We start from the raw sequence: 24,754 nt of genomic DNA, 5'->3' as shown, positions 1-24,754 counted from the left end.
AATAAGTGCTGGTGAGGATGTGGAGAAAAGGGAACCCTCCTGCATTGTTGGTGGGAATGCAGACTGGTGCAGCCACTGGGAAAACAGTATGGAGATTCTTCAAAAAATTAAAAATGGAACTGCCTTTTGATCCAACCATCCCGCTTTTAGGAATATATCCGCAGAACACCACATCAATGATTTAAAAGAAGAAGTGCACCCCCATGTTTATGGTAACGTTGTTTACAGCAGTGGTCCCCAAACTTTTTTGGGCCACGGACCGGTTTAATGACAGAAAATATTTTCATGGACTGGCCTTTAGGGTGGGATGGATAAATGTATCACATGACTGAGACAGGCGTCAAGAGTGAGTCTTAGACGGATGTAACAGAAGGAATCTGGTCATTTTTAAAAAATAAAACATCTTTCAGACTTAAATATAAATAAAACAGAAATAATGTAAGTTATTTATTTTTTCTCTGCGGACCGGTACCAAATGGCCCATGGACTGGTACCGGTCTGTGGCCCGGGGTTTGGGGACCACTGGTTTACAGTAGCCAAGATCTGGAAACAGCCCAAGTGTCTGTCAGTGGACAAGTGGATTAAAAAGCAGTGGTATATATACACAATGGAATACTATGGGGCTATGAAAAAGAAGGAAATCTTACCTTTTGTGACAACATGGATGGACCTGGAAACTATTATGTTAAGTGAAATAAGCCCGGCAGAGAAAGAAAAATATCATATGACCTTACTCATTTGAGGAATCCAATGAACTGAGAAACGGAATAGAGACAGAGGCGGGACCAAAGGGTCCAGAGGGATAGTGGACAGAGGGAAAGGGGATGATAGGAAGAGATCAGAAAAGGGAAAGAGATTGGTAACATTATACACACATAACACAATGCTATAGAGAGCAGAAAAGCAAATCCTGGAGGGAAAGGGGAAGGGTGTTGAGGGGAGGGGGGAAAGGGGAATGTTGTGGGGAACACAGGGTAGGGAGAATGTGTTCAGGGGGACACTAGAATCTATGTAAACACAATAAGTTAAAATTTAAAACTGTGGTACATATACACAATGGAATACTATGTGGTTGTGAAAAAGAAGGAAATCTTACTTTTTGCGATGGCATTGATTGACCTGGAGATTATTATGCTAAGTGAAATAAGCAAGACAGAGAATGAAAATTATCATATGATTTCACTTATATGTGGAATCTAATGAACAAAGTAAAATGAGGAACAGAATAGCAGCAGAGGCGGGGTCATGGGGAGCAGAGGGAGAGCTGTCAGAGGGAAGGGGAATGAGAGGACAGGATCAGAGAGGATGAAGGAATTAGTGAAATTTTATATACATAACACATAGGTGCAGATAACAGGACAGGAAGTCCCAGAGGGTAGGGAGGAAGGGAGTTAGGAGGAAGGGGGTAAAGGGGGTAAAGGGGGTAAAATAGAAGACATGGAGTGGGGCCTAAGGGTGTTATATTGAGTGGGGTACTTAAATTTATATTAACACAATAAATGTAAATTAAGAAAAAAATGAGCAGAATACCTGAACAATTGGCCCAAGAAGACATTCAGATGGCTAAAAGAGGTATGAAAACATGTTCACCTCAATGGAATTTTGATATGGATTCCATTTAATCTACAGATGACTTTGGTTAGTATGGACATTTTAACAATATTAAGTTTTCCTATTCCATAAACATGGAATGTCTTTCCTTTGTCTCTTTTTTTTTTTTTGTATTTTTTTTTTCTGAAGCTGGAAACGGGGAGAGACAGTCAGACTCCCGCATGCGCCCGACCGGTCCACCCGGCACGCCCACCAGGGGGCAATGCTCTGCCCCTCTGGGGCGTCGCTCTGTTGCGACCAGAGCCACTCCAGTGCCTGGGGCAGAGGCCAAGGAGCCATCCCCAGCACCCGGGCCATCTTTGCTCCAATGGAGCCTCGCTGTGGGAGGGGAAGAGAGAGACAGAGAGGAAGGAGAGGGGGGGGGGGTGGAGAAGCAGATGGCGCTTCTCCTGTGTGCCCTGGCCGGGAATCGAACCTGGGACCTCTACACGCCAGGCCGACGCTCTACCACTGAGCCAGCCGTCCAGGGCCATTCTTTGTCTCTTCTTCAATTTCTTTCAATAAAATGTTTTAGTTGTCATTGGATAGATCTTTCAATTTCTTGGTTAAATTTGTTCCAAAGTATTTAATTGTTTTTGATGCTAGTGTAAATAAGAGTTTTCTTTATTTCCTTTCAGATTTCAGATGTTTCATTATTGATGTATAGAAATGGAACAAGTTTTTATATGTTAATTTTATATTCTGAAATTTTGTTGAAATCATTGAGTAGTTTTAATTGATTTTTCATTGAATCTGGGAGTTTTTATATACAAAATTATACCATCTCCAAATAGCAGTGTTTACTTCTTTTCAATTTGGAAGTTATTTATATTTTGTATTGCATACTTTCTCAAGCTAAAACTTTCAATGCTATGTTGAATAAGAGTAGTGAGAGTGGTCATCCTTGTCTTGATCCTGACCTTAGTGGAAAAGCTTTTACTTTTTCACCATTGAGTATAAGGTTATCTGTGGTTTTGTTGTATATGGCCTTTAATATGTTCAGATATGTTTCCTTTCTACCAGTTCTGTTACGGTTTTTGTCATGAATTGATGTTTATACTCAAATGCCATTTCTGCATCTCTTATGATGGTCAGGTGATATTTATATTTTATTCTTTTAATGGCATGCATTACATATATTTATTATTTATGTTCATTTCCTTTTTATTCAATTTATTAGGGTGACACTGGTTAACAAAATTATACAGGTTTCAGCTTCACAATTACACTACACCTCATCTATATAGTGTATTATGTGTTTACCACCCCATGTCAAGTCCTCTTCCATCACCATTTATCCCCCTACACCTTCCTCCACCAACCCCCGCCTCCCTCTCCTTGGCAGTCACCACACTGTTCTTTGTGTCCATGAGCTTTTTCACTTTTTTTTTTGCTTAAACTCTCCACCTCCACTCAGACCTTCAAATCCCCTTCCTGACAACTGTCTGTCTGCTCTTTACCTGAGTCTGTATCTATATTGCTTGTTTGTTCATTTTGTTCATTTCACATAAGAGTGCAGTCATACATAGTAGTTGTCTTTCTCTGACTGACTTATTTCACTTAGCATAATGCTTTCCAGATCCATCCATGCTGTCACAAAAGGTAAGAAGAATTCATTCTTTTTTATAGCCTAGTAGTATTCTATTGTATAAATCTGCCACAGCTCTTTTATCCACTCCTTTACTGATGGACACTTGGGCTGCTTCCAAATCTTGGCTATTTTATTTATTTGTTTGTTTGTTTTGAGATAGAGAGAGGTACAGACAGGGACAGACAGGCAGGAAGGGAGAGAGATGAAATGCATCAACTCATTTTTGCGGCACTTTGGTTGTTCATTGGTTGCTTTCTCATATGTGCCTTGACCCCGGGGACTCCACCCAAGCCAGTCACTCCTTGCTCAAGCCAGTGAACTTGGGCTCAAGCAGCGACCTTTGACTTCAAGCCAGTGACCTTTGAGCTTAAGCCAGCGACCATGGGGTCATGTCTATGATCCCATGCTCAAATCAGCAACCTCGTACTCAAGCTGGCAAGCCCACATTCAAGCTGGATGAGCCTGCACTCAAGCCTGTAACCTTGGGGTTTCAAACCTGTGTGCTCAGCATACCAGGTCAATGCTTTATCTACTGCACTTCCACCTGGTCAGGTAAAATTTTGGCTATTTTAAATAACGCTGCAGTGAACATAGGGACACATATATTCTTTTGAGTTAGTGTTCCGAGTTTCTTTGGCAAATTCCCATAAGTGGAGTTGCTGGGTCACAAGGCAGTTCCAATTTTAATTTTTTTGAGAAAACTCCATATTGCTTTCCACAGAGTCTGTACCAATCTGCATTCCCACCAACAGTACATAAGCGTTGCTTTCTTTGACACCTTCTCCAACTCTTGGACAGGTGTGAAGTGATATTTCATTTTGGTTTTAATTTGCATTTCTCTGATGATTAATGATGTTGAACATCTTTTCATATGTCTATTGGCCATGTGTATTCTCTCTTTGAAGAAGTGTCTATTCATGTCCTTTGCCCATTTTGTAATTGGGTTCTTTTTGTTTGTCTGTTTGTTTTGAGTTTTATAAGTTCTTAACAAATGTTAGATATTAACCCCTTATCAGATGTATCATTAGTGGATATGTTCTCTCATACAGTGGGTTTTTTTCATTTTGTTTATAGTTTCCTTTGCTGTGCAAAAGCAATTTTGTTTGATATAAGTCCATTTGTTAATTTTTTCTTGTTTTTCTTGCTCAAGGAGATAGATCAGAAAAATTCCTTCAAAAAACATTTGAGGTTTTACTGCCTGTCTTTTCTTCTACAGTTTTTTTATGGTTTTAAGACTTACATTTAAGTCTTTAATCCATTTTGATATTATCCTAGTGTGTTGTGTAAAAAGGTGGTCTAGTTTCTTTTTTTGCACTTATTTGTTCATTTTTCCCAGCATAATTTATTGAATAGACTGTCTTTATCTATTGTATGTTCTTCCTTCCTTTGTCAAATATTAATTGACCATAAAGGTGTGGGTTTATTTCTGGGCTTTCTTTTCCATTGATCTGTATGTCTCTTTTGGGGGGGGGGGTTGCAACTACCATGCTGTTTTGATTACTATGGTCTTGTAATATAGTTTGATATCAGCTAGCATATTCCTCCAACTTTTTACTTATTTCTCAAGATTGTTGTGCCTATTCAGGCACTTCTGTGGTTTTATATATATATTTGGAATATTTGTCCTTGTTTGTGTAATACACGATTGGTGTTTTGATAGGAATTGTCTTAAATCTATAGATTGCTTTGGGTAGTTTAGACATTTTAATGATGTTGATTCTCCCTATCCATGAATACAATATATGCTTCCACTTATTTGTATCTTCTTCAGTTTCTTTCTTCAGTGTCTTGTAATTTTCCATGTACAGGTTTTATACTACCTTTGTTAAATTTATACCCAGATACCTTATTTTTGGTGTTGTTGCAATGGTAAATAGGAATTTTTTTCCATTTTTTATTGATTTTAGAGAGGAAAGGAGAGAGAGAGACAGAAACATTAATCTGTTCTTACATGTGCCCTGACAGGATGGGACCGACAACCTTCGCATATCAGGATGGATACTCTAACTAACTGAGCTATCTGGCCAAGGATTGGCTTGTTTTCTTAATTTCTCTTGGTGTATAAAAATGCCAACAGCCTGACCAGGTGGTGGTGCAGTGGATAGAGCATTGGACTGGGACACAGAGGACCCAGGTTCGAAACACCAACGTTGCCAGCTTAAGCGTGGGCTCACCAGCTTGAGCGCAGGGTCGCTGGCTTGAGCATGGGATCATAGACATGACCCCATGGTCACGTGCTTGAGCACAAAGGGTGTTGGCTTGAAGCCCAAGGTCACTGCCTTGAGTCCAATGTCGCTGGCTTGAGCATGGGGTCAGTCCGTCTGCTGTAGCTCCCCAGTCAAAGCACATATGAGAAAGCAATCAATGAATAAGCAGTCAACTAAGATGCTGCAACAAAGAATTGATGCTTCTCGTCTCTCTCCCTTCCTGTCTATCCCTATCTGTCCCTCTCTCTGACTCTCTCTGTCTCTGTAAAAAAAAATGCCAACAATTTCTGAATATTGATTTTGTATCTTGCTACTTTGCCAGATTTACTTACTGGAACTAGTACTTTCCTTGTTTTGTTGTTTTCTTTTTATTGTTGCTTTGGTGGAATCTTTAGGGTTTTCTATGTACAATTATGTATTGGTGAATAATGAATTTTACTTTCCTCCTTTAAATTTGGATGTATTTTATTTTTTCTTCTTGTCTAATTGCTGTGGGTAGGACTTCCACTATTATGTTGAATAAGAATGGTAAAAGCAGAGATCCCTATTTTTGTTTGTTTGTTTTTGAGAGTATGTTTATTAAAGCTGAGGACAGTGTAACAAAGGAAGGGCTTAGGGTAGAAGAAGTAACAGTTGAGAGCCTAGACACTGCTCTGCTTCAGTTCTCTAGAAACATTACAGGAAAGATGTGAGCCTAGGCAAGTCTGCTATTAGCTCACTGAAAAGTCTAGAAAGGAAGAAAAAACAAGTGAGAGCCTAGGCCAGTGATTTCCAATCTTTTTACACTTAGGGACTGGTGAAAATAGAATTATTTCGGGGACAGCTAAGGCAGAAATAACATTAATAATATATTGTGCAGTGTCTTTTAATTATAATACTGTAAAATGAAAATTCTCTAAAATAACCAGATGAACAGTAAAAAAAATTAATAGAATACAACTGAAAGTTCTAGAGAGCAATATTTAATTCAAGTAAAGCTAATGCAAAGTCTGCTATTGCATCGTTGCAAGAATACTTGATAACCAAGGAAACAGTTTTGTTTCTGAGATACAAGTATTGCACTGACATCCATTCGGTTTCTCTGGTTTTTATTAGTGATTAGGCTGAAAAGGTTTCCTCACACCAGTAGGTAGTAGAAAATATGATTAAAAATTTAATCCTTTGTAATTATGAGATGGATATTCTTCCAGTGATACCCAAAATTTTAACAATGATTACATTTTATATTTGGACTCCAGAGTGACATCAGAAGGTAAATCTATCAGTTTTTCTTTTTTTTTTTCTTTAGTTTTTCTTTTTTATGATGATTAAGGGAGCAGGACTTCATAGCTTCCACAACTGAGTTATTGATACCTTATGATGAACCTCATTTTCAGGGCAATTATGGTCAAAGTTTTGAACTAATGCTCTTAAATTTTGACTTAGTATATTAAATATGAATTTCCAGATGATGTCTCCAGCAGTCAATAAGTCTCAGAAAAGTGGAAACATTCCTACATCTTTTTCCTGTCTATGACTTTCCCAAAGAACGTTTCTTTCTTTCTTTTTTTTTTTAACAAATTTTTTTTTTTTTTGTATTTTTCTGAAGCTGGAAATGGGGAGAGATAGTCAGACAGACTCCCGCATGTGCCCGACCGGGATCCACCCGGCACGCCCACCAGGGGGCGATGCTCTGCCCACCACGGGGCGATGCTCTGCCCACCAGGGAGCAATGCTCTGCCCCTCCAGGGCGTCACTCTGTTGCGACCAGAGCCACTCTAGCACCTGGGGCAGAGGCCAAGGAGCCATCCCCAGCGCCGGGGCCATCTTTGCTCCAATGGAGCCTTGGCTGCGGGAGGGGAAGAGAGAGACAGAGAGGAAGGAGGGGGTGGGGTGGAGAAGCAAATGGGCGCTTCTCCTATGTGCCCTGGCCGGGAATTGAACCCGGGTCCCCCGCACGCCAGGCCGACGCTCTACCGCTGAGCCAACCGGCCAGGGCCAAGAACGTTTCTTTCTTAATGCCTCTATCTTATTTATTAATATAAAAGTGTTTATGTTAAACCCCTGAAGAGAAATATTTAATTTTTTAAAGAGGGTAAATATATCTGCCATGTATGCAACCTTAGCCATCAATTCTTCATCCAACAGAAGCTATACTAATACAGTTTTGCTCTTGCAGAAACTGTTCCACCTCTTCTCTCAGCTCAGAAGGCATAAAAGAACCCTTCCTCGTGATATCCACCTCATTTCCATATAGAGAAGGAGATCTTGGTGTTGTGAATCCATGCTTTTACATAGGATTATGAATAGTCTGGAGTTCAAACCTCAACTATGTATATCATTAATGATCTTTACTGCATTATTCATTACTGTGTTCAATTCAGAGAAAAGTTTCTTTGCAACTCAATGCTGCTGGTGAATCATGCAGTGTGTGGACAACATTTCTGGATATTAAATGTCCTTTATTTTTACAACTACCCCTGAGTGATATCCAGTGATGCTCACAGTACTGTCCATACACAATCCAATGCACTTTCACCAGTCTAAGTCCTCTGCTTGAAAGTACTCATTAAGAGCATCAGATATCTCTGAACAAGTAGTCAGACCAGGTAAATCAAGACAACAGAGTAGTTCTTCTCTATAGTCTTTACCGTTAATATTACCTCATGAAGAAAAGTAGGATAACATAGTTACTCATGTCAGTTCATTCATCAAGTTGATTGGCAAAACATTTTCATTGCTATATCCCCTCTCTAATTTGCTCTTCAATATTGTTGGCCATATCAGAAATTCTTCCCTGAACTGTATTGTTCGAAAGTAGTATATCCTCAATTTTTTGTGCGGTTTGAGGACCAGGAATTTCCCGAGTGACATCTAAGATGCAAGGCTTTACTAATCCTTCACTGATAGTTAATGTTTTTATTTTATTTTTTCAATATTTGAAGGGCAACTAAATTAGATGCTTGAAGCAGTACTATGTCACTATCCATCATTTTCTTCATTTGAATTTTCAGTCTTTTGTAGTGCCATAGGATCTCAGGAAGTCATCAGGGTGTTACCAAGAGAGTTCCTCAGGCCCAGTAAGACCAAGATTTGACTAGGTGAAGGGATGGTTCTATGCCAGTCAAGCATGCAAGGGTAAAAATGTCCCCGTCCTAAAGCCACATAACTCAGTCTGTCTCATATTCTGCTGGGACCTCCTGGAGAACCCCAGCTCAACAAGGCAGGGCCACCAGGTGTTGAAGGATGAGGCCAGAGGATCTCACATGAGGGGTTGTGCCAGTCATGTTTATAGGAAGATGGGGGGGACTGGTTCATGCCCCAGTGCCATACAACTCTTATCTGTCCCAGATTTTGCCCAAACATTTTAGAGAGACCTCAACACAGTGAGGCCACTAGAAATCAGGAAGATGAGGCTGCCAGGAGCCCAAGCATGGGACTACTGTGTCATGATTAGGGTGTGCTGGTCAGGCTCATGGGAAGGTGCAGAGAATGGCTTCTGCCCCAAAACACAATGCAGTCAATGACACCCCCTGAGTCTGCCCTGGATCTATACACCCTGGGCCCAAGTAGCTGACTTATCTGAAGTGTATCAGCTCCTCAGGGTGGAGCACCAGGGTGTCTAATGGATGGGGCTATTGCATTCCCCTAAACTTATGCAATAGCCTAAGAAAGGGAGGGGAGAACTCCACCCAAGAAAAATTATATCTGTGGTGTTTGACAGGGGCTTAGCACAGGGCTTCAGTTGGCTGTTCCTTTAGCTCTCTCCCTTGTGCCTCAAACCCCATCTCTCTTCACACAACTCCAGTCTTCTCCACCTTCCCTCTGCCAGAGCCCAAGGTGAGTGGCTGCAAATGAGATCCTGTGTGTTGGGCTTTCAAGAGGGTGCTTTTGTCTCTACCAGATTCCTATCTCTTCCTGGTGGACATAATCCTTCTTGATTTTCACAGCCATTTGTTATGTGTGTAGCTCCTCCCAAATCTGGTACTCTGGGCCAAAGAGCTCCAGGGAGCTCCAGGAGTGGTCTAGACCAGTGGTCCCTAACCCCCGGGCCACGGACCACTACCAGTCCGTGGGCCATTTGGTACCAGTCTGCGGAGAAAGAATAAATAACTTACATTATTTCCGTTTTATTTATATTTAAGTCTGAACGATGTTTTATTTTTAAAAAATGACCAGATTCCCTCTGTTACATCCATCTAAGACTCACTCTTGACACTTGTCTCGGTCACGTGATACATGTATTCGTCCCACCCTAAAGGCCGGTCCGTGAAAATATTTTCTGACATTAAAATGGTCTATGACCCAAAAAAGGTTGGGGACCACTGGTCTAGACCACACTCTTTTTAGGGGGAATCTCTGCAGCTGTGATATCCTTTCGGAATCTTAGCCGCCACCCAAGGGAACATGGCCAGCCCTTTTCACATCTCTGCCCTTCTTACCAGTCTTGATGTAGCTTTCTCTGTTAATCCTTGGTTATAAGAGTTCTCTTCAGCTAGTCTTCTGTTGGTTATTTTGTTTGATTGTTCTATATTATAATTGTAATTCCAGTTTGATTCTGGGAGGAGATGGTGTAACTTTCACTCATTCTTCTGTGATCTTGGATCTCTTCTAGCTGTTTTTATTGGTATTTTTTATCTTTCTACTATAGAGCTATAGGATTTTTTAAAATATTTTTTACATATTCATCTTTTGATATTTATAGTCAAATAATTGCTCTTAGTTGGTTGCTTGTCTTTTAACTTTTTTATAACTTCTTTCATTGAACAAAACAATGTAATATTTTGAATGAATAAATCTTACATTTTATAATTTCTGCTTTTATGCCATTTATAAAATATTTCTCAAGTCAGATTATAAAATATTTGTATACATTTTCTTCTAATATTTTAATGCTTAATTTTTTTACATTCCATTGTTTACTGTAGCTACATTTTATTTTTTTTCACTTCTTTATTTTTACTTTTTTTAATAATTTTATATTTTTAATGGGGCGACATCAATAAATCAGGATACATATATTCAAAGATAACAAGTCCAGGTTATCTTGTCATTCAATTATGTTGCATATCCATCACCCAAAGTCAGATTGTCCTCTGTCACCTTCTATCTAGTTTTCTTTGTGCCCCTCTCCCTCCCCCTTCCCTCTCCCTCTCCCCCATCCCCCCCGTAACCACCACACTCTTATCAATGTCTCTTAGTTTCACTTTTATGTCCCACCTACGTATGGAATAATGTACATTTTATTTTTGTTTACACTGTATTTTTTTCATATGAAAGCCAGTTTTCTAGTATATTTATGAGGACATTCTTTCATTAATAGTATAAAGGGTACTTTTATTTTATACTGAATTATCATATATTTCTCAATTCTTTTCTAGCTGCTCTCTTGCTTTTCATCAGGACCTTGATTCTGCTTTTTTATTTCTCTAAACCTATTCTTGTATAGATGGGCTAATAAAAGTACTTAACAATTAATGTTATTGAATGGTGGAATTTATATCAATTGCTTTTATTTATTGAATAGATTCACATACTTCACATACAACATCTCATATATTCCTATAAAAACTGAGAATCAGAAAAAATAAGTGACTTTCCCAAAGTTTGTAGAGTTGGTAAACTACAGAAGTGTGATATGAACTTAGTTTTGATTCCAAAGACTGTGTACTCTCCACTGAGTCATACCACCATCAGTACTAAGGAAATCACCCCCAACAGCTGGGTTGGTTCATTGAAGGTACTCAGTAAACTGTCCTTATTTTTATTTAATAACATTTTAACTTCCTTTTCTTGTGGATTTTACAGGAATGCCTAATTCTTCTGGCCTTGTGAAGCGTCGTAATGCCATTTCCAAAACAGATGCCACTGTAGTGGCATTACTGAAGGAAGCTGGTGCCATTCCTCTAGGCATAACTAACTGTAGTGAGCTGTGCATGTGGTATGAATCCAGTAACAAGATCTATGGCCGATCCAACAATCCATATGATTTACGGCATATCGTAGGTGGAAGTTCTGGTAAGTTTAACATTTTTGTCAGTAAGTCATTGTGAGGAGGGGGTATAGATACTATTGTACAAACCTCTGGGAATGTCATTAATTAGGTGTTTATGGTGAAATCAATTGCAAAATTTATCATATATTGGTGATGAGCATTGTAGACAATGAATATTCATACTCTTGGTTCCTCTGTGTTTATGTGTGTGTGTGTGCATGTGCATACAGGTGTATGTGTGGGAAGAGAAAGAAGGAAAGAGCAACAGAGAGAGAGAGATGGAGGTAAGCTAAACCAGCTTTGCTAAATCAGATTAAGGCCTATATTGGCCCTGGACAGTAGGCTCAGGTGTAGAGCATCGACCTGGTGTGTGGATGTCCCAGGTTCAATTCTTGGTCAGGGCACACAGGAGAAGCAACCATCTGCTTCTCCACCCCTCTCTCCCCCCCTTCTCTCTCTCTCTCTCTCTTTCTCTCTCTCTCCCTCCCCCTTCTGCAGCCATAGCTCAGTTGTTTTGAGCACATCATCCCCGGGGCTGAGGATAGCTCTGTGGAGCCTCACCTCAGTCGCTAAAAACAGCTCAGTTGCATCGGCCCCAAATGGTTTGCTGGGTAGATCCCAGTCAGGGTAATGCAGGAATCTGTCTGTATCTCCTCTCCTCTCACTTGGATAAAAGAAAAAGAAAAAAAAACTATATCTTCTTGAGACAAAGATGATAAAATAATGTAAGGACACTGAGCTCTGATAACTGTGCTGTGTACCAGAAACTGTGCTAATGGAGGAATATAGCAGATATGATCATGGAAATGCTCTCTAAAGAGGTGATATTTATAATGAAATGTAAAGGATTAGAGTTAGCTAGCCACTGAGTGGCTGTAGGGGTGTAAGGGTAGTGGATCAAGAAGATCCTCTACCTCTGCATTTCAGTTAGAGAATACAGATAGTGCAAAAGCCTAAGGTGGGAACATGCTTAGTGTGTTCAGTGAGCTTAAAGAAATCCAGCATAGTGCGTAGGACAGAGGATTTAGAGATGAAATTAAAAAGGTTTATCCAGGTCAGATGATAGAACAAAAGCTGAAGCAAATGGAGAAACTACAGGTCTATTTTAGTTGTCCAGAAGATAAATGATAGTGGCTCCACCTAGTGTTTGTGTAGTTGAAGAAAAGGAGATGGGACACAAGATATATTTTAAAGGTAGTTGGAACATGACTGGCTGACAGATTGGTAATGGGAAGGTGAGAGTAAAGGTTAAAAGAGAAGTAAAAATTAACAGGGCTGCTTACTCAAGAGATGGTATAAGCATTCATTTAGACGGAAAAAACTGGAAAAGGAGGGACAAATGGGATGATATGATTTAGCAATACCACTTTGAACATGTTTTGTTTAAGATATTCATAAGATACTCTTTGGAGATGTCAAGTAGCCTATTATATATATTATTTATATAAGTCAGAGTAATAATTTAGGTTTAAAATAATTTAGTAGTTGTCCTCATAAGCATGGTACAGTATCTAATCTATAACTTATAAGAATAGATGCAAAAAAAAGAAGAAAAAACACAGTGTGAGTGTTGATAGAAATGAAATGTGGCCCATGACAGAGCTTTGTCATTTTTAAGGTTAAAAAGAGAAGACATATCTAATAAAGGAAATTAAGAATGAACAACAAGTAATGTAAGAGGAGAACATCAGGGAGTATATTAAAGATGAGAGTTTACATGGATTTTATCAATCCTGAAGACAAATCTATGTCAGTTAGTAAAATACGGTGCTTAAGCTTGTGGTTGCTAGAGCCAAAGAGAACATTGACAGTTTTTTTTGCTGGGTGACCTTGGTACCATAATGAAGTTACTCAGTGTTTCAGTTTCCTCAACTTATAAAGTAGTCATTATTAAAGAAGCCTGTCTTGTAAACTTCTTTTGATAATTAGAAATATAAATGTGACTTTAGGTTTCTGATCTGGCATGTTTGGAGTTTGGAAATTTCTATTCCCATTTCCACAACAAGAAAAAAGCTAAACAGACTGAATATCAACAACTTTTCTCATAAATATCAGAAAAATTATGTTACAGGGAAAACTACTGTATCAAAAATTGAAGAGAAAGACAAGCAGATACAGAGAATCAAAACTTGCCTAAGCAGAAGGCCAAAAGCAGAAAACTTTATGAGAAATACTACAGACAAAAAAACCCAAACTGTAAATGATCAATTGTTTAAGATTTAATGTGAAAAAGTTTGAGAGTTAAAATACTCAGGGGTCCCAACATATTCATAAATATTATTGCTAGGAGCCCTTCTATGTTCACAGTGAAGATTGGAGAAAACTCATCTTATGCTTTTGTCAGAGGGAGGGCAAAGTTAGCCATCTTGAAATATGACCAAAAATTCTATTATTTTAACTAGTAATGCTCTCAGATAAACTATTTTACCACAGGCTAACTGGTTTTACTAGAGACTAGCTGATCAGACCCGATAAAGGAGAATACCCAACTCTAGCCCCCCTCGCAGCTTCTTGTCCCCCTCCCCCAAAAAAGAAAAACATAACAAATTTGAGAAGCATGAATTAATGTTACAGGCCAGTAGTGCATTCTAACTAAAAGACTATGATGTAATCAATGGACTGTAGAATACTTCCCTCCCCACACACCTTATTACCACATAAAAAGAGCTTCTGTATAATAAATGAATACAACTAAAATAACTGTGCATCACAGGTGTTATTTAATATGGCTCCAGGGAAACCCAAAAACCGCAGTGGAAAAAAAGCAAGGATGCAAATTTAACATCTGATGCTTAGAGATACAGCAAACAGTAAACACAGCCTGATGCCTACACAGATAATTGCAAAATTTCACACTGCAAGGCTATTTAGCTCAGTTCATTTTACCCAGTACATCATATCTTGCTTTCAACAACAAAATAAAGGCATACTAAATGACACATATCACAGTTCAAAAAGACACTTAGGTGTGCCAGCAATGTTGAAATTAGTTCATGAATTTAAAACAGCTATGATTAACATGCTAAAAGTGTCAATGAAAAAATGGAAAACATGCAGGCACAGATGTGTAATGTGAGCAGAGAGAAGGAGAGTCTAAGAAAGAATCAAGAGGAAATGTACACCAAAATAGAAATGAAGAATTCTTTTGATGAACCAATTGATACATTTGACAGAGTTAAGGGAAGATGCGATGATACTGAAGATAGATACATCAGTAGAAACTTCAAAAACTAAAGTGCAAGGAGGAAAGAAAATAATAATAAAAAACAAAATATTCAGTAACTGTGGGATATTAAAAGGTGTAACATACATGTAATGAGAATACCAAGAGAAGAAAAAATAATGAAAGAACAGAATAGTACAACAATAATGATAATGTCCCAGAATTAATTATAGATATCCAACTACAAATGCTGGAAGCTCAGAAAACAACAAGCAACATTTATACAGAAATAATATTATCCCTAGGCATCATATTCAACTTTCAGAAAGTCAAAGAGAAAGGACAAGTTTTCAAAGAAACAAGAGGAAAGAATACACCTTACCTATAAAATTACAAGGATAATTATGCAATGAACTGCATGTTTGTGTCCTCCTAAATTTATATGTTGAAATCCTTAATAGATGATATTTAGAGTGCAACATTGGACAAGTACTTAGATCATGAGAGTGGAGCCCCATGAATGGGATTAATGCCCTTATAAAAAGACCCCAGAAAGCTCTTTCTTTCCAACATCTTAGAATACACTAAGAAGACAGATGGCAGAAACCTGAAGAGTAATTTCAACAGAACCAATCCATATTGACTACCTTATCTTGGACTCCTAATCTCCAGAACTGTGAAAAATAAATTTCTAATTAATAAGCCATTCTGTCTATGGTACTTTGTAATACAGACCAAACTGACTAAGACAAATTACATCAGACATTTTATTAGAAACCACACAAGCAAGAGGTGAGTGGAATAAAATATTTAAACTGTATAAAAAAAAAAAGAAGAACACTGGCCTTCGTTTATATATCCAGCAGAATTATCCTTCAAAAGTGAGAAGGGAAACAAACAAGTAAAGTTGTCCACCACCAGACTTTCAATACAAAAAGTATTAAAAGAAGTTCTTTAGAGAGAAAGAAAATGATATAGGCTAGAGACTTACATCTACATTAAGAAGAAATCATTAGAGAAGCAATAAATAGAGGTAAAATGTTTTGTTTTTATAATTTTAATTAATCTAACAGATAACAGCTTGTTAAAATAATAGCAACAATAAGAATATTGTTAAAAGGTAATATCAATATTTGGCAAGTAGCAAAGTGTTAGTTAAAGGAGGACTTGGATTAATAAATGTGTATTGTAAACTGAAGAGCAAACACTAAAAAACTTTTTTAAACATCTAATTTGTATATAAGAGAGGAGAAAAAAGGGAAACAAAAAATGATCAGTAATAACCAGAGTAGGCAGAAGAAAAAACATAGACAATAGTAACAAATATGGTAGATATTAATCTAACAATATCAATTATCACTTTAAGACATTCTCAAAATGGATTAAAAAGACGTGAATATATGTTGTCTAAAAGACAGACAAATTAAAATATAAAGAGAAAATAATAATTAAAATAAAATATATAAATAATTTTAAAGTAAAATGAAAAATATATAAAACATAAAGACAATTAGGATAAAATTAAATATAAAGACATAAATTAAAAGTAAAGAAATGGAAAAATATAATATGATAACAGTAATCAAAAGAAAGCAGGAGTGATTTTATTAATTTTAGATCTGGAAGACTTCAGAGAAAGCATAATTATTAGGGATAAAAAGGGCATTTCTTCAAGAAGGCATAAAGAACCTTAATATGTATGTTTGTATGAAACACCAGAGCATCATATGTAAAACAAAAAATTATAGAACTGCAAAGAAAAATAGATGAATTCACTATTATAGCTGCTGACTTCAACACCCCTCTATCAATGATTGACAGATCCATAGCCATAAAAATTTTAAAGACATTTTTTAACTGAACAACACTATCAATCAGCTGGTTCTATTTTACATCTGTAGAGGTTTTTTTTTCCAAGAACTGCAGAATACACATTATTCTCAAGCTCACATGGAATAGTTACCAAGTAGGCCACATTCTGGTCCACAAAACACACTTTAACCAATGTAAAAGAATAGAAATCATCTAAAATATGTTTTCAGACAACAAATAAAATTAAACTAGAAATCAATTACAGAAAGCTGGAAAAACTACAAACACTTGGAGATTAAACAGTATGATTCTAAAAAGTAAATGGATTAAAGAAGAGATACATGAGAATGAAAATGTAACTCATCAAAATTTATGGGGGAGTGATGTCAGCAAGATAACAGATTAGTTATTTCCAAGCCTTCTCTTCTTAATAAAAACATTAAGAAACAAGTAGAGAGTGGGTAATATAATTTTATAGGAGCTCTGAAAAATAGTCAAAGGTCTACGGATATAAAGTAAAAGCACAATCAAGAAAAATTAATATTCAAATTAATCAGACATTTCACAGTAATTTTATTCACCCTTGGCCCACTCCTTTGCTGGGAGTGTGGTCAAGAGGAAGCAACCACTCAATTCCTCACTTCTTGTTTCTAAATATAGAAACAGAACAGAACTGATTCAAAATGTTCTAACCAATAAGGAGACTTCTTGAATAACTGGTTTCTGTTTTTCCTAACTCTGAGCTCAGATGGGAAACTGAAGCATAGCTTAGAACTCAGGATGGGAAAAGGTACAGGAAAAAGAGCAGGCACTGCTCATGAAAGCTGCAGGATAACTATAGATCTACAGACCTTTAAGGCAAGAAATTACAGGTACAAGGATACAAGACACTATCTAAAATTTTAAGAATAAGCTAGCATATGGAAAACTATAATAGGTAAAGGAACTCCTGGAAGTGAGAGAATTGAAAAAAAAACACACACACACAGAAGCAAAACTCACTCTTAGAAAAGAATTGAAAAGACACTATACCATCACCCCTTGGCTGATCTTAAGGCTCAGAACATGTCTTGCTTATTAGTGAAGGATTTCCTCGGAATAGTCTGTGAAAACTAAAAGTGGATGCTTTCTCAAATGTCCAAATTTCAACAAAAATCTTGAGGAATACAAAGCAACAGTAAAACATGGCTCATTCAAAGGAAGAAAATAAAGTGATATAAGCTGTCAGTAAAGAAGCACAGGCATTGGACTTACTAGATAAAAATTTAAAGGAACATCAAATGTGTTGCAATGAATGCTAAAGCAAAACATGGACAACGAACTAAACAAAATCAGGAAAATAATATGTGAACAAAATGAGAATATGAAAGAAAAAGACATTTTTCTAAAAGGAAACAAAAGTAATTCTGAAACTGAAAAATATAACTGAATAATTATCAGAAGGGTTCAATAGCATCTCAAAAAGTCAGATGGCAAAATGAATAGAGACTAAGAAACATAAGGAATATCATTAAAAAGATCAATTTATGCATTATAGGACTACTTAAATGAGAAGAAAAAAGAGGGAATTATTTGAATAAATATTGACCCCAGACATCCAACATTTGAGAAAAGACGTATCTACAAATTCAAACATAAAACTGCTGTGAAACACATAAACTAACAAGCAAACAAACAAATTCCATATAGATTGACTATATATAGACCCACATTGAGACACAGAATCAAACCATTGAAACACAAAGACAATGAGAAGATCTTAAGGTGACATCAGATTTCTCAGCAGAAACCTTAGAGGCAAGAAGGCAGTGAAATGCTATATTAAAATGGATAATTGAAAATAACTATCAAGTAACTATTTTATATCCAGATAAAGGGGAAATGAGGGAGAAATTAAGCTATCCAAAGATAAACAAGCTGAGAGGGAGTTTATTGCCACCAGATATGCCCTAAAAGAAATGAGAGTCCTTCAGGTTGTAATGAAAGAATACTAAAGAGTAATTGAAAGGCATATGACTACAAAGATCTATGATAAAGGTAAATACATGAGCAAATATAATAATGAGTATTAGTGTATTTTGGTTTGAAAATCAACTTTTTTATTTTATACAGTATTTAAAAGACACATACAAAAATAATTATAAATCTATGTTAGTAGGTAAGTATATAATGTATGGAACCAGTTATATAAAATGGAGGAAAGGGAGCTGCATAAAAGCATAGTTTGAATATGCAATTTAAGTTAGGTTAGCATACATTTATAACAGATTGTTACAATTGTAGAATGTTACTTTACATTTTTATAAGATGGTCATTCATGTGTAGTCACAGAAGGAGACACAGAAGAAATTTAGGAAAACAAAGTTTACTATACTCACAGGTCCTAAAGCCAGGAGGTAATACTCTGGTTTCTCTTCAGATTGCATAAATCTTTCACTTTTTACTAAAGCCAGGAGGCACAGCAAACTATATAGGACAACATGGGAAAGACACCAGGGTATTCAGGCGATAGAAAACAGGAGCAGGGGAAATTATTAAGCCACAGTCTTTATTGGGTTTCTTCAGGAAAGGCTATGTAGGGTAGGATAAACAGCTTAAGTCTGGCTAGTTTGAATAAATTCAGAGGGTTTTGGAATCTGGGTGTGGTCTCTATTTGCCTGTACCTGGCCCTGAGATGATTGCGGTATAGGAGTAATGCCTCCTGTGGTACCTCAAGGAAGAGGATATATGGCTCTGTATTGGTTAGTTCACATAAAAGGCAGCTTACGGATAGGACATTTTCTGTTTCTAAGAATTAGCTAGCCCAGGGAGAAGCCATATCCAATTAAAATGTTTTTTAAGATGTCAAAGCATCATAATATACATATATCTAGATAGATTATAGATAGATAGATGGTAGATAGATAGATAGATAGATAGAGATAACAGATGGTGTTTGTAATTCCATGGTACCTACAAAGAAAATATCTATAGAATATACAAAAAAGAGGGGAATGGGAGAAAAACATTAAATGTCACTCACTACAAAAAAGTGAAGTAAACACAAAGAAGTCAGTAATGAAGGCAAAAAAGGACCAAAACTAAGACATACAGAAAATGGGAAAAAAAAAGTCAAAATTAAGATCTTCCTGATTTTACATTACATCTCATGTAAAGGATTAATCTCCTAATTCAACAATATAAAAGAAATGGATAAATTCCTAGAACTAACAATCTTCCTACACTGAGCCACAAAGAAGTAGAAAACCAAAATAGACCCATAAGCAGGGAGGAAATTGAAACAACTATCAAAAACCCACCCAAAAATAAAAGTCCAGGACCAGATGACTATAGTAGTGAATTCTACCAAACATACAAGAAGATTTGGTCCCTATGCTTCTCAAAGTCTTCCAAAACATAGAACAAGAAGCAATACTCCTTAACACATTTAATGAGGCCAGTATAACCCTGATACAAAAACCTGGTAAGTGCAAGAACAAAAAAAGAAAACACACCAATATCTCTATTGAATATAGATGCAAAAATTCTATACAAAATACTATCACATCAAATATAACAACACATTAAAAAATATTGCATCACAGTCAAGTGTAATTCATTCCAGGAACACAAAAATGGTTCAACATACATAAATCGATCAATGTAATACACCACATTAACAAAACAAAAAGCAAAAATCACAATTTTATGAATAGATGCAGAAAAGGCATTCAATAAGATATAACATTCCTTTATTTTAAAAATACTCAATAAAATGTGTATAGCAGGAACATAATAAAGGTAATATATGACAAACCATCAGCTAATATCATACTAAATGGTGAAAAAATGAAGACTTTTCCTCTAAAATTAAGACGAGACAAAGGTGCCCAACATCTCCACTTTTATTCATATAGTTCTGGAAGTTTTAGCTAGAGCAGTCAGGCAAGAGAAAGAAATAAAAGGCATTCATATCAGGAAAGAAGAAGTCAAGGTATCACTTTTTGCAGATGGCATGATCCTATACATATATAGAAAACCTCAAAGACTCTATTGAAACACTATTAGAAACAGTAAACCAGTACAGTAAAGTTGCAGGATGCAAAATCAATATACAAAAGATCACTGCTTTCCTATATAGCAACAATGAAGCATCAGAAAATGAACTCAACAAAACAATTCCTTTTATTATTGCAACCAAAAACAAATAGCTAGGAATAAACTTAACAAAGGATGTGAAGGGCCTTTATATTGAAAACTACAAAGTATTATTGGAAGAAATTGAAAAACACACAATGAAATGGAAAAATTTCCATATTCATGAATTGGAAGACTCTACATTGTTAAGATGGCCATATTACCCAGAGCAATATAAGGCAATCCCCATCATAATCATAATATTATTTTTTTAAAATAGAACAAAAAATCACCAGATTGGTATAGAACCATAAAAACACCAAATAGCGACAGCAATCTGAAATGAAAGAATGAAGCCAGGCATGTCACCCTACCTGACTTCCAATTATACTATAGAGCCACGGTAATCAAAACAGCATGATATTGGCAGAAAAACAGGCATACTGACCAATAGAATAAGATTAAGAGCTCAGAAATAATGCCACAAGTATATGACCAAATAATCTTCATTTGACAAGGGAACCAAAAACACACAATGGAGAAAAGAAAGCCTCTTCAATAAATGGTGCTAGGAAAATTGGAAAGCCACATGTAAAAGAATGAAACTTGACTACAGTTTCATGACAAAAATTAATTCAAAATGAATCAAAGTCCTAAATATGAGATCTGAAACTATAAATTACGTAGAAGAAAACATAGGTACTAAACTCATGGGCCTTGGCCATAGAGAACAATTTATGACTTTGACCCCAAAGGCAAAGGAAGGAAAGACAAAAATAAACAAATGGGACTATATCAAACTAAAAAGCTTCTTAACAGCAAAAGAAATTGACCAAAAAAAAAAAAAAAAAACCCAATAGGTAGACAACAAATAGGAGAAGATATTTGAAATAACATGTCCAATAAGAGGTTAATATCCAAAATATATAAAGAACTCACAAAGTTCAGCAACAGACAAGCAAACAATCCAATTTTAAAAAATGGGGAGAGGATCTGAACAGACACTTCTCCCAAGAAGACATACAAATGGCCAACAGATATATGAAAAGATGCTCATCTTCACTAGCTTTTAGAGAAACGCAAATCAAAACTACAATGAGATACCACCTCATACCTGTTACATTGCCTTTTATCAACAAGACAGGTAATAACAAGTGTTGGAGAGGCCATGGAGAAAAAGAAACTCTCATTCACTGCTGGTGGGAATGCAAACCTAGTACAACCATTACGGAAGAACGAATGGTGGTTCCTCAAAAAATTAAGAATAGAACTGCCATATTACCCAGCAATCCCTCTACTTAGAATCTACCCCCAAAATTCAAAAGCATTAGCTCATAAAGAAACATGCACCCCCATGTTCATTGCAGCATTATTCACAGTGGCCAAGACATGGAAACAACCAGTGTCCTTAGATAGAGGATTTGATAAAGAAGAAGTGGTACATATATACAATAGAATAATACTACTCAGCCATAATAAATGATGTCATATTGCCATTTACAACAACATGGATGGACCTTGAGAACATTATACTGAGTGAGATAAGTAAATCAGAAAAAGCTAAGAAGTGTATGATTTCACACATAGGTGAGATATAAAACTGAGACTCATGGACATAGATAAAACTGAAGTGGTGACAAGGAAGAGGGCGATATGGGGCAGGGGGTGGGGGAAGGTTTTAAAGAGGGACAAATAGTATAAGGTGACGGAAAATAATTTGACTTTGGGGGATAGGTATACAACATAATCAACAGTTTAAATGGTATAAAAATGTTTACCTGAAAGCTACATGTTCTTACTGATTAATGTAACCCTGTTAAATTTAATTTTCTAAATAAAATTGAAAAGTTTTTTTTGTTCATTTAGAAAAAAATGTTACATGATAAAATATATTCCATGCAAATAGTAATCTAATTTGTTGATTATAAAGGAATGTTTTGCATTTCCCATAGGTGGTGAGGGCTGTACCCTCGCAGCTGCCTGCTCAGTGATTGGTGTGGGCTCTGATATTGGTGGCAGCATTCGAATGCCTGCATTCTTCAATGGCATATTTGGACACAAACCTTCCCCAGGTAATATTATATGGTGATAAGGGTATTTCTACTTTTAGCAATACAGAAATTTGGTCCCTACCAGAATAATCTTACCTATAAACATGATTTTATATCTATAAATATCTATATCTATATCTATATATATATATAGATATAGATATATATTTAACAATATACTTAAATTAAAATAGCTACTTTTTATTGAGCACCAGCTCTATGTCAGGCACTCTTAAGTTTCCTACCATACTAATTGTATTTAATCTCTATAATAACACTTTCAGGAAGTAATTATGCCTATTTGGCAGATCACAAATCTAAAAGTCAAGTATTTTAAGTAAACCTGCACATAAGGGGTCCACATGGCTTTTCAAATTATTGTTCTTGTTTTTCATCTGATAGATACCCAGTAGTGAAATTGCTGGGTCCTATGGAAGTTTAATTTTTTGTTTTTTGAGGAACTATCATACTATTTTCTATAGTGGCTGCACTATTTTACAATATAGGCAGGAGTGCATGGGGCTCCCTTTCTTCCACCTCCTTGCCAATACTTGTTATTTGTTTTATTTTGGATAATAGCCAACCTGACAAGTGTGAGGTAATATTTCACTTTGGTTTTTATTTCTATTTCCCTTATGATTACTGATATTGAGGCTCTTCTAATGTATCTGATGGTCATCTGTATATCTTCTTTAGAATAATGTTTCTCCAGATTCTCTGTTCATTTTTTAATTGGATTATTTTTTATGTTGAATTTTATGAGTTTGTTATATATTTTGGATATTAACTCCTTATTTGCAAACTCCAAATTTGCAAATATTTCCTCCCATTAAATGGGTTGACTTTTCATTTTGCTGATGTTTTCCTTCACTGAGAAAAAGCTTATAAATTTTATGTAATCTTGTATATTTTTGCTTTTATCATTCTTGCTTGAGGAGACATAGCAAAGAATGTATTACATAGGCCAGTGTCAAAGAGTTTATTGATTATGTTTTCTTCTTGAAATTTTATGGTTTCTGGTCTAATATTAATATGTTTTCATTTTATTTTTGTATATAGAGTAAGTGGTCTAGTTTCATTTTTTCCAAGTAGCTGTCCAATTTTCTCAATACCATTTATTGAAAAGGTTCTCTTTTCCCATCATATTTTCTTCCCTCCTTTGTCATAGATTAATTTATTGACCATATAAGCCCAGGTTTATTCTGGTATCTATAAACTGTTTCACTGATCTATGTGTCTATTTTTGTGCTATTACCACATTGTTTTGACTACTAATAATTTTGTAGTATAATTTGAGGTGAGGAAACATACTTCCAGTTTTGGGTTTTTTTTTCAAGATTTCTTTGGCTATTTGGAATCTTTTGGGGTTCCATATTAATTTAAGATTATTTTTCAAGTTCTTTGAAAAGGTCCATTGATATTTTAATAGGAACTGAATGAAATCTGTATATGACTTTTAATATATAGAAATTTTACTTTTAAAGTATAGAAAATTTAAGACTATTAATTCTTCCAATCTATGAACACATAATATCTTTCCATTTATTTCTGTCAGCTTTTTTTTTTTATCAATATCTTATAATGTTTTGAGTACAGGTGTTTTACCTTCTTGATTAAATAAGTTTTTTGTTATTTATTTGATACAGCTATAAATGGATTTTTTCTTCATTCATCTTTCTCATAGTTCATATATTAATATACAGGGGTTGGCAAAAGTAGGGGTACAGTTGCATTGTGACATTCTTTTGAGTTACTAAAGCTATTATCATAATTGTAACCTGCATGTCTTTTTCCACACAAACAACTATAAACCTACTTTGCTAACTCCTGTATAAAAACACAACCAATTTTTGTATATTAGTTTTGTATCCTGTAATATTACTGAATTTATTTGTTCTAATAATTTTTGGTGGAGTATGTAGGGTGTTCTATAGTTAATATCATAATATCTACAAGTAGTGATATTTATTTATTCCTTTCCAATTTGGATGCCTTTTATTTCTTTTTCTTGTCAAATTACTATGGCTAGGACTTCATGTACTTATAAGTTTTTAGCTGTCCTATTGATGATTTCTTGTTTAATGTCATTGTGATCAGAAAAGACACTTGGTGTCATTTCATCTCTTCAATTTGCTAAAGATTTGTTTTGCATACTGTAATATGGTCTGTCCTGGAGAATGATCTGTGCAATTGAGAGGAAAGTGTATTCTGCTGTTGTTGAATGGAAAATGATATCAATGTCTATTGGGT

General features: G+C 35.9%; 1 protein-coding gene across 1 annotated transcript in view; it reads left to right on the top strand.

Annotated features, from left to right (window-relative positions):
- The window catches only part of FAAH2 (fatty acid amide hydrolase 2), a 108,371-nt gene that overhangs the window by 48,315 nt on the left and 35,302 nt on the right, over positions 1–24,754 (top strand). The window contains exons 4-5 of the mRNA XM_066357639.1: positions 11,176–11,385; positions 22,406–22,525. Coding sequence (XP_066213736.1) covers positions 11,176–11,385; positions 22,406–22,525 — 330 coding nt within the window. The remainder of the gene's footprint in view (positions 1–11,175; positions 11,386–22,405; positions 22,526–24,754) is intronic.

The sequence above is a fragment of the Saccopteryx leptura genome, chromosome X (assembly GCF_036850995.1).
Source record: "Saccopteryx leptura isolate mSacLep1 chromosome X, mSacLep1_pri_phased_curated, whole genome shotgun sequence".
Classification (NCBI taxonomy): Eukaryota; Metazoa; Chordata; class Mammalia; order Chiroptera; family Emballonuridae; genus Saccopteryx; species Saccopteryx leptura.
Note: the sequence above shows the minus strand (reverse complement) of the source record. Positions and strands in the feature narration are given on the sequence as shown.